This window comes from Eptatretus burgeri, chromosome 8 (genome assembly GCF_056783735.1).
Source record: "Eptatretus burgeri isolate ZD-2024b chromosome 8, Ebu_testis_v1, whole genome shotgun sequence".
NCBI lineage: Eukaryota > Metazoa > Chordata > Myxini > Myxiniformes > Myxinidae > Eptatretus > Eptatretus burgeri.
This window is the reverse complement of record NC_140968.1, coordinates 10415792-10427273: the sequence shown is the minus strand read 5'-3', so window position 1 is coordinate 10427273 and position 11482 is coordinate 10415792. Positions and strand designations below refer to the sequence as shown.

The following is an 11482-nucleotide window of genomic DNA, read 5'->3' as shown; positions in this document are numbered from 1 at the left end:
CTTTCTGTCTTCTCCTGTCTCCTCTCCGGTTTCCCTCCCTGCTGTGTCTGTGATTTGTCCCCACCATATTTCTGCACGGCGCTCAAGGTCCGCCAACAACCCCCTTCTGGTAAAACCACCAAAATCATGAATCACTGCTCACCTTCAATCTGTCATTCCTCTTTTTTCCTGCCTTTGGAATAAACTCCCTCACTCTGTTAAATCCCATTCTTCCCTCCAGGCCTTCAAAACAGCTGTTCACCACCACCTTTTATCATTCCCCATCCAAATCCTCGATCTTTTCTGCCCCTGTTAATCCACCCCAAACCCACCTCCTTCAAATTCCCTGCTTTCCTTCCTGAAAGTCCCTGTAATGTGCAGCTTGTATTCTCCATGGTCCCTGCCCCATCCCTCTCCCTTCCACAGATCTCCTAATGTCTCTGTTCCCCACTGTTTTGTCCATCCCACTCCCACCCTCTTGTTTCTTGCCCCCCTTGCTGTGTGTTGTGTGTTAGCTCTCATACGAGCCTCGACAAGGTAAACAAAAAAAAAACAGCTGTCTTGAAGCCCTGGAGGGAAGAATGAGATTGAACATACGGAGGAAATTGGTTCCACATGCAGGAAAAAGGAGGAATGAATGAGTGGAGGTGAGCAGTGAGTATGAATTTTGGGAGTTTCACCAGAAGTGGGTTATGAGCAGACTGCATTCACCGTGCAGAATCCTGGAAGGGGGGAGAGGGAAAGAATCCTGGAAGGGGGGGGGAGAGGACAGAGTACCAAAACAGCAGCAGGTGTAAGACCAGAAAGGAGGTGGAAGAAGACAGAGCGACCACTGACCTCTCAGTGATGGCAAAGTGATAGGCCCATAGACTCAGCTTCATCACGGGAGATTCCAATGATCTTCAAGGCCTCAGTTTCCACGGCCTCAAGCTGAGCAAGATGTGAGGCAGTACTCCATCTAGCTCCAGATGAAAGCCTTGTATGTGGACAGGAGTTCAGGTGTGCTCAGGAAAGACTATGCATGACACAGAATGCCCACTCAGTGGTTGGCTTTGGAGGCCAACCTTGACGTGTAGTTTGCCCAAGAAAGATCGTGGCTGATAGTAAGGCCAAAAAGTTTGAGTGACAACTTATTCAAGAGGATTGTTGAGGAAGTCGAGGGGAAGGTTCACCAGGCGGTGTTTTCCAAGAGACAGAGTGAGAGTACGAGGTGTACAATTAGCCTGGCATGATGACGAGGAAGAATGTGAAAGACTTCAAGAATTGAGAAAGATTTTATTCTCGCGAGTCAAATCCATCAAGACTACAGATATTAACTTTGTTTTGCATTCAGGAAAAGTTTTTCTCATGATTAAAAAAAACTTGCAAAAATCTTACATGACTTCCCAAGAGGTCTTATAGACATCTGAAAAGATCTTCATCAGACTGTAAGATATATTTTTGTAACATGTATTATAATCACACGCGTGAATTGCTTCATGGAGCAGAACACTTGCCGTTAAGGATATTACCACGAGGTCTGTTTTTAACCCAGTGAGTGCACGGACAGGAGCTGTGCAGGTCATTGCACTCCAGTTGCTTATTATGACTCCACCTGTAGTTTAACTGTGACCTCAACAACAACAATATGTTCATGCACGAACCCGTCTGTCAAAATCGAATTCCCACACGCATCTGTCGAGCTGGCTCGGCAATCAAGGCAGCAGGTGATAAAACGAGGTCAACACCTTCTCCCGTCTTCGTAATATGCGATGCAGACCAGCGGTTCACACCGCATACCCCAGGGTAACCTCGTGTGCATATATTATATATATATATATATATATATATATATATATATATATATATATATATATATATATATAGAATAACTTGTGGTCACATCAGCAGCAATGAGATGTCCTTTGATGCAATAGGTTGCATTAATTTCTTGAGGTTTTGGTCTGCTTTTCTCCAAATGGATGTTTCATAGTTTCAAGTGAAGAATAGGAATTTCATAACTGAGGAATGAAGAGCTGTGACGAAGTTCCTTGTGGATGTTCAATGTGTTCCTTTGAAGTTGCCTGTTGGTGTGAGACTTTCCCACGGCCCTTTGCTCCACGATCTGGTAATCCATGCTCTTTGTGTTCACCCCCAAAAACGCGCACAGACTTGCGCCAAACTGGAGTTCAAAAATTATTTGCTTCCGCCAAAGTCAAGTGGCAAACATGAGAAATATCTCATACTCGCAATGTGACTGCATAAGCTCAATTAAGTTTGTACTAAGATTGTCTCGAAGTGGTAAGCCTACCGACCCCATGGTTGCGGTCGCTGAGCCGTTGGACAACCAGACCATTGTGTGAAGAAGTGGATTTGTCAAATGTGTTCAACACCATGCTGCTCGATCTCCCATGGTCAAAATGAATGAAAATTGTAACTTGCTACCTGTAAAACGTGTTTGGCCTGAACTTAAAGTTCTCCACGATGTACCGGTGCACAATGTACACGTCTGAACGTGTGTTTGGGATGACAATCCTGACGTGGCTAATCAAAAAAATATATATATATATTATGAAATAGGGGAGGGAGTCGTGGGGTTGTGCAGGATTGAGAAAGAGCAAAATTGTAATTTTTTTTTTAAATGTCGATCCATTTGAGCTGATTGTGCAGCTTACACACAAATCGCATGCAGGATAAAAACGTTAGTAGACGACCAGACGCCACTCTACTTTGATGTAAACTACAAGGACATTGGGACACAATGGACAAACACATACAGTATTTGTGATTTGAACCCGAGTTCTGAGCATCATGAGCCATTGGTTCAGATGACAACGCTCAACAGACCAACCCTATTGAGCTTTATAAAAGACGTCGAGTATTGCATTGCGTGTTGCTTTAATGAAATGGTTGTTCGTGCCCTCCTCCCTCACTTCCGGCCAGCCACTAACCCCCTGGCTTTGAGAAAGTCTTTCAACTCCGACTAGTTGGGCTTTACGTTCCTCCTGTCGTTGCATCGTATCATCTACTGGAGGAACCCTGCCATGGTTTTATACTTGATAATGTAAGGGTTAAAAAAAAAAAGAACAACTTGCATCCTTTCCCTCTTTTCTCATCCGCGTCTCCCTCCAATCTCGCACCGCAATGTCTGCACCAAAGGGGTAATTCCTTTTATGATCCACAGTCCACCCTCACCTCATCAGCTTCCTCTGACCACAGATACTCTGCTTTGCGACAAGCTGTTGGCCTTTTAAACATGTTGGCCAGAGCTCTGGCATTTTTCGACAGCAAAGCTCTTACACAGGCCAGGCAATTGTTTGCATTGAAAGGATCCTTGTGTTCGGCACCGGGCTTGCCAAGCAAGTTAGGAGCAGATCGCCAAAGAAATGTTCCCTATATCGTTTTCCTTCTCCAGGCGGTTGGAGCTCTCCGCTTTTCCCTGCGTACACGGTGCCAGGAGTTACTGCTAAACGGTATCATGTCACGTGACTAGTTGCCATATTGTATTACTCCCACAATCCATACAGTTGGTTGATAATGATCTCAGTGGCTCACTCTGAGGCTTCCATCACCCGGTTTGTTGAAAGATTTGAGCCGGTGGATTGAGTTGCTGTTACTTTATTTGTCCCCCGCCCCTCTGACGAGACGGGGGGACAATAAATTGAGCTCCGTTCGACCGACCGATCATCCATCCATTACTTTTGTGTCCGTGGTTTTTCAAAAACTGTCGAACATTTCGCTTTTATATTGCAGATATCTATTCCTCATGACATTATCTCAACTGGATTAGATCATGGCTGCGACTGGCGGAATTATGTTGCCATAGCAACCGTCTCAGCAACTTTGCTTGTGCACGTGATATTTGAAAAACCGTTCAACATTTAGCTTTCATATTACACACATCTATTCCTCGTACTACCCAAAATGCGGGGGACCGAGAGTATCAACTCCTCCTGTATTAATCCCCTACCGGTTTCACCAGTGGGACTAGAGGTTTGCTCACTGTCTGTCTGTCCGTCCGTCCGTCCGTCCCTGTGGTTTTTCAGACTTTCCCCCTTACCCTTTGACATATTCAACTGAAACTTGGAACCTGGATTAATTACAAGTTCAATATTCAGGGAATTTCGTCAATTTTTCAGAGTTTTGCCCTCTTTGGGCTTAGAAAACATCACATCGGTCGGGGACACGTATTGCAAAGTAATTCTCGCTCTTGTTGTGAATAACTCTTCAACTTGCTTACCGGACACTTAAAATAACTCTGAATTTAAACATGCAACCTTGAGTTTCAGATTCGATTCACGTGAATTCCAAGGAAGGATAATTTAAACGTTTTTTTTTTTTTTACCTCGTACGAATGTTGTAATAACAGCTCTCTGGAAAATCTTGACAATACCTCCGTCTGTTAGCGATGAGACACACCCAATAATTATACCGCCCATCATGGTATAATCAGCAATTTAGATTTGATAATACGTTGCGCCTTTTGGAATGTTATTGTCCAATGGAAATCCTTCTGAAAATTTGCGCTGGGCGTGCGACTCGACAGGAGTCATTGCGATCTTTGGTCGTGTTTCGAAGATTTCCAACGTAATCATCATCGCTTGATAACGGTGATTTATCGAGTAGAATGCATCGGAGTCGGTATAAGTACCGTGTATATAAACTGTGCACCACGGATGTGGTTTTTGAGAAGTTTCCATCATGGGAAACTGGACCGCTTTGTAATGATCGACCACTAATATAATGGATATAGCATGATGGCGTTATCAATTGGGTCTGGGCGCCGTAGCAATTCACCTTCATTGAATGATGCAGCTGCAGCAATTTTCTGCTTGTTAGTGCGTCCGAATCGACGCAACGTGAGAAAACGATGCCTCGTAACAACCACCGCCTCTCCACTCCACACAGTGTGTTCCAATGTGACCTGCCGGTGGTTTCAAACGTCGGCAATGGTATCCGGTTCACCTTCGACCCCACATTGCGCGCTGCCTTCTTGAGTGTGGACAAGGAACATGTGAGGATGGATGTTTCCGTGGAAACTAGCATCGTTTGTTTTCGGCAATGCCTGCAGGATCTTCAGGAACGGCTGGTAAGGGCTTACTGGATTGTCACCCGTTTTACACACCACACCTCAACGGTCTGCTGCTGCTGATGAGTATGATCCCATCCTATTCGAGCTGTAGTGATTCCACTGTGATTCTTGATGATTACTACAAAACCTGCATTGTATTTTCTTCAACTGCCTGCTATAGTTATAATTTTGCTCTTGGTTTATTTTTAGATCGTCTTGGAGGATCTCTGAGTCTTACTCACGTTGTTGTTCTTGTGGACTTTTTTGTTTCACAGCCTACAGTTTTCATCGAAACTTCCTGAAACTTGGCGTATATATGTAGAAATTCCCTGCGCAGACAGTAACCATCTCCGATTTTGAAAATTCCTCCAAGAAAAAAAAGTTATGACGTCAAAATATCTGCGCTAATGGAAATCGCCTAAAAAAAATTATCTCAAACTCGGCAAGCTTTTTGAATTCTGTTTGCAGGAATCGAACGGGGCATTAGCAGAGATGAATTACCGCACATATGATACATCACTATGACGTCATATCAATTTTTATGACGTCATTCCTATTTTTTGACATTTTTTATTTCACAACCCAGAGTTTTCATCGGATCTCCGTGAAACTTGCCATGTATATGCAGAAAGCCCACGCGCAGGCAGTCACCATCTCCGATTTTGGAAATTCTTCCTAGAAAAAAAGTTGACGTCATAATATCGCCGCTAATGTTAATCACCTATACCATTATCTCCAAAACTAGGCAAACTGTTTGAATTTTGTTTGCGGGAATCAGGCCGGGCGTTAGCACAGATAATTTATCGCAAACCTGATACATCACAATGATGTCATATTCGTTTTTATGACGTCATCATTAAGAGGACGAGGATCTTAGCTCATTCGAGCTTGTTTTTCATATAATTTCTTCTCCGATCTTATTTCCGATATCTTGTTATAGCCTTTTCTTTTTCTATATTCATTCATCTTTCTTTTTGTCTACTGTGTCTGTTTCTGGCTTTCACCGTGTGTGTGTGTGTGTGTGTGTGTGTGTGTGTGTGTGTGTGTGTGTGTGTGTGTGTGTGTGTGTGTGTGTGTGTGTGTGTGTGTGTGTGTGTGTGTGTGTGTGTGTGTGTGTGTGTGTGTGTGTGTGTTTTCCTCCTTTGTGTGGAGAATATTAAATATCTGACCATCTCGTAGGAAATGTATTTGTGAATGCTCATCACTCTTAAATCCACTCTCCATTAGTTCTTATTTTAAGACGTGGATCATGTATAGTGCCTTCACCAAGTGTTCACACCCCTCGACCTTTTCACATTTTGTTGTGTTACAGCCTGAAATGAAATTGGATTAAAAAATTTTTTTTATCATTCATCTACACAAAATAATGACAAAGTGAAAACATGCTTTTAGAAATTTTTACAAATTAATTAAAAATGAGAAGCTGAAAAGTCTTGCGTCAATAAGTCTTCAACCCCTTTACTCTGACCCTCCAAATTGAGCTCAGGTGCATCCAATTTCCTTTGATCATCCTTGAGATGTCTCGACAACTTGATTGGAGTCCACCTGTGGCCAATTCATTTGATTGGACATGATTTGGAAAGAAACACACCGTTCTATACAAGGTCCACAGTTGACGGTGCATGTCGGAGCAGAAACTCCACCATGAAGTCCAAAGAACTGTCCGAGGAACTCCGAGATAGAATTGTGAGGAGACATAGATCTGGGGAAGATTATAAAACAATTTCTAGAGTGTTGAAAGCTCCCAAGAGCACAGGGAGCTACATCATTAGGAAATGGAAAGAATATGGAACAACCCAGACTCTTCCTAAAGCTGGCCGTCCAACCAAAGTGAGCAACTGTGCAAGGAGGACCTTGGTCAGGGAGGAAACCAAGAACCCAATGACCACTCTGACAGAACTACAGAGTTCCTTGGCTGAGATGGGAGAACCTGCTGGAAGGATAACAGTCTCTGCAGCACTTTACAAATCTCGGCTTTATGGGAGAGTGGCCAAACGGAAGCCACTCCTGAGAAAAAGGCACGTGACAGTGCACCTGGGGTTTGCAAAATGGCACGTTTAAGACTGAGAGCATGAGGCAAAAGATTCTGTGGTCTGATGAGATGAAAGTTGAACTTTTTGGCAAGAAAGCAAAGCGCTACGTCTGATGTAAACCGAGAACAGCTGATCACCCATCTAACACCATCCCTACGGTGAAGCATGGTGGTGGTAGCATCATGATATGGGGATGCTTTTCAGCGACAGGGACTGGAAGACTTGTAAGGATAGAGGGAACAATGAATGGAGCCAAATACAGGGAAATCCTTGAGGAGAACCTGCTTCAGAGTGTAAAAAACCTTCGACTGCGGTGAAGATTTCATTCCAACAGGACAATGACCCCAAGCATACAGCGAAAGCAACACTGAAACGGCTTCAGTACGAGAACGTGAAAGTCCTTGAGTGGCTGAACCAAATCCCAGACTTGAATCCCATTGAGAATCTGTGGAAAGACTTGAAGATTGCTGTTCACCGACGCTTCTCATCTAACTTGACAGAGCTTGAGCAAATCTGCAAGGAAGAATGGGAGAAAATCCCCAAATCCAGATATACAAAGCTGATCCAGACATTCCCAAGAAGAGTCGAAGCTGTAATCACTGCCCACGGCGTTTCTACAAAGTATTGACACACAGGGGGTTGAATATTTATTGACGCAAGATATTTCAACTTCTCATTTTAAATTAATTTGTAAAAATTTCTAAAAACATTTTGTTTTCATTTTGTCTTTGTGGGGTATTTTGTGGTGATCAGTGACAATTTTTTTTTTTAATTTAATCCATTTTAAATTCAGGTTTTAACATAACAAAATGTGACAAAAGTTGAGAGGTGTGAATACTTTGTGAAGGCACTGTATATAATATATATATGTATATATATATATATATATATATATATATATATATATATATATATATATATATATATATATATATATATATTTTAGGGCTGGTGCGATGGCCTAGAGGAATATACGCATTTGCCTCTAAACTGTTTAGCCAGGGTTTGAATTCTGACTCAACTATAAACTGTCATCCTGGTGTTTCACAGGCATGCTGATTCATCGGTGTGTGCACCGTCTCTTGGATGAATGTTAAATTGGGCATGCCATCTGGTGGTATAAGTTAGTGGACGTCAAAGATCCCACGGTGTTCTTCACGAAGAGTAAGCGAGCTATCGTCGGCATCATGAACAAATTCTAAATTCCTGACTGAACCAGCAGAGGGCATTGCATCAGCGGCACAGCCGTGCCCTCAACCAATGATGCTCTCTCTCTCTCTCTCTCTCTCTCTCTCTCTCTCTCTCTCTCTCTCTCTCTCTCTCTCTCTCTCTCTCTCTCTCTCTCTCTCTCTCTCTCTCTCTCTCTCTCTCTCTCTCTCTCTCTCTGATGTACCACACTCTTTACAGAGTGTCGGTGCCACCACTTCCTGAGCACGAGTTATACTGGGTGGTTTGCCATTGCCTTCCCAACAGTAGTCAGCTCAGGAATTTTGAATTTGTTCAGGGTGCCGGCGATAGCTCGCCTACTCTTCGTGAAGGACACCATTGGGTATTTAACGTCTAGCAACTAATGCTGGCAGACGGGACAGCTGTTTCATGCCCATCCGAGGGACAGTACACATTTTGCTGAATCTCCCTGCCTGTGAACCAACACCAGGATGACAGTTTTTAGAGCCTGGTTGGGATTCAAACCCAGACAAGACAGCTTAGAGGCGAGTGTGCGTACCGCTCGGCCATCCTGGCAGCCCCCAATGATGCTAACCCGCAGCCTTCTGCTGCACGCGAAAGAAGATGATCGACATGTAATGCATGCAAAACGGTGTTCGTAAGTGAAGACAAAATTGGGAAAAGGAAGAGGAGACATGGACGTGTGAGAAAAGGAAGAATAAGCTGTGAGTACATTTGGGTCATCATGATGTGAGATTGGATTGACCAATCAATGGAATGATGGGTGATCAGACATGCTTGCCATTTTTATGTGGATATTCTTGCGGATATAACTTGTTGATGCACAATACCGACCCTTTTTCACATTCAGGACAATACAATTGATCACAAGAACCTGAAACGTTTTTAACAGCAATCCTTTTGATTTGTGCAGGGGTTCCAGTCATGCCGTCCACACCCTCGTAAGAAACACGAGAATTGCCATTCACAAGGTAACTTGTTCAATTCACTTAATTCACATGTTCTTGTGTCGGCACGATCAATTGTAACCTGAGCATCTGTCTCTGTCACTAGTGCGGGCCCGTACGACCGTTGCCGTATGTGCAAAAAAAAAAAAAACTTTCAAACCACGTGCCAGAAACAACAACCACACAGGCCGTTCCTTCGCTCTCGCGTGCCCGTACGTGCATTGCCGTACGTGCAAAAAAAAAAAAAAACTTTCAAACCACGTGCCAGAAACAACAACCACACAGGCCGTTCCTTCGCTCTCGTGTGCCCGTACGTGCGTTGCCGTATGTGCAAAAAAAAAAAAAAACTTTCAAACCACGTGCCAGAAACAACAACCACACAGGCCGTTCCTTCGCTCTCGCATGCCCGTACGTGCGTTGCTGTACGTGCAAAAAAAAAAGAAAAAAAGAAGAAGAATTGTGACGTCAATCGTCAATCGTCAAACATCAATCATCAATCGTCACAACAACCCGTATGTGCGTGGCCGTACATGCAAAATAAATAAATAAATAAAAACTTTCAAACCGCATGCCAGAAACAGCAACCACACAGGCCGTTCCTTTGCTCTCGCATGCTCGTGTCCATACATGCGTTGCCGAACATGCGTGCGTGCTCGTACATGCAAAAAGAAAAAAAGAAGAAGAATAATTGTGACGTTAATCGTGACGTCATTGCACCATGTCCTGTCATTGGTTGGTAAATAAATGGCCATAACTTGGGAACCACTTGTCCGATTAATATCAAACCTTGAAAAGGCACATCCTCAGGTCCCCAGCAATATACCTGGCAAGTTTCAATTAGATCGGACCAGCGGTTGTCAAGAAACAGCAGACACACACACACACACACACACACACACACACACACACACACACACACACACACACACACACACACACACACACTGCTGGAATTATAGATAGACTAGTGCGTGGCCGTACGTGCAAAAAAAAGAAGAAGAAGAGGAATTGTGACGTTAATCGTGACGTCATAGCACCGTGTCCTGTCATTGATTTTTTTTTTTTTGTATACCTTGTCGAGGCTCGTGTGAGAGCTAACACACAATGCACAGCAAGGGGGGCATGAGACAAGAGGGGTGGGAGTGGGAAGGACAAAACAGTGGGGAACAGAGACGTTGAGAGATCTGTGGAAGGGAGAGGTATGGGATGGGGAACATGGGGAATAGAAGATGGACATTATAGGGACTTTCAGGAAGGAAAGCAGGGAATTTGAAGGAGGTGGGTTTGGGGTGGATTAACGGGGGTAGAAAAGATCGAGGATTTGGATGGGGGATGATAAGAGGTGGTGGTGAACAGCTGTTTTGAAGACCTGGAGGGAAGAATGGGAATGAATAAAGTGAGGGAGTTCATTCCAAAGGCGGGAAAATAGAGGAATGAAAGAGTGAAGATGAGCAGTGATTCGTGATTTTGGTAGTTTTACCAGAAGGGGGTTGTTAGCGGACCTTGAGCACCCTGCGGAAATGTGGTGGGGACAAATCGCAGAGAGAGCAGGGGGGCGAGGCTGGAGAGGAGACGGTAGAAGAGAGAAAGACCACCGACCAACCTGCGGTGATTGAGTGAGAGGCCCAAAGACTCAACCTCATTGCAGGAGATGCCAATGATCCGAAATGCCTTGGTGTCTACAGCGTGAAGCCGAGAAAGGTGAGAGGCAGGAGCACCAGCCCAGAGGGGAGAGCAGTACTCCATCAGGCTGTGGACAAAAGCTTTATAAGTGGTCAGGAGCTCAAGAGGGCCGAGGAAGGACTTTGCACGACGGAGGATTCCCAGTCGGCGACTGACTTTGGAGGCGAGGTTTGAAATGTGGCTTTCCCAGGAAAGGTCATGGCAGATAGTGAGACCCAGAATCTTGAAAGAAAGGACTTCTTCCAGAGGATTGTTGAGAAAGTGGATGGGGGGGGGGGTTCCAAACGGTCCTTTCGGAGAGACATAGTGTGAGTGTGAGATTTGTCCGGATTGAAAGACATGTTCCACGTGTTGGACCAGTTTCTGATTTTATCCAGATCTGCAGTGAGCGAAAAAGCTGCTGCTTGCTGGTCTGAGGGATGACCAATGGTACAGCAGAGCGTGGATTCATCAGCAAAGAGATATAGAGGATTTTCCAGAGTCGGAGAGATCATTGATTAAAACCAGAAAAAGAACAGGGCCTAGAATGCGATCTTGATGAACTCCAGCCTGGACAGGAAGAGGGGATGAAAGAACTCCATTTAGGGCCACACGTTGACTGC

The 11482-nt window shown here is 44.2% G+C and overlaps 1 protein-coding gene across 4 annotated transcripts in view; it reads left to right on the top strand.

Moving 5' to 3' along the window:
- Positions 1–11482, top strand: part of LOC147021076 (rho guanine nucleotide exchange factor 2-like) — a 174660-nt gene that overhangs the window by 22084 nt on the left and 141094 nt on the right. For all 4 annotated transcript variants that reach the window (XM_085890811.1, XM_085890812.1, XM_085890809.1 and 1 more), the window contains 2 exons: positions 4867–5047; positions 9164–9221. In XM_085890811.1, coding sequence (XP_085746937.1) covers positions 4867–5047; positions 9164–9221 — 239 coding nt within the window. The remainder of the gene's footprint in view (positions 1–4866; positions 5048–9163; positions 9222–11482) is intronic.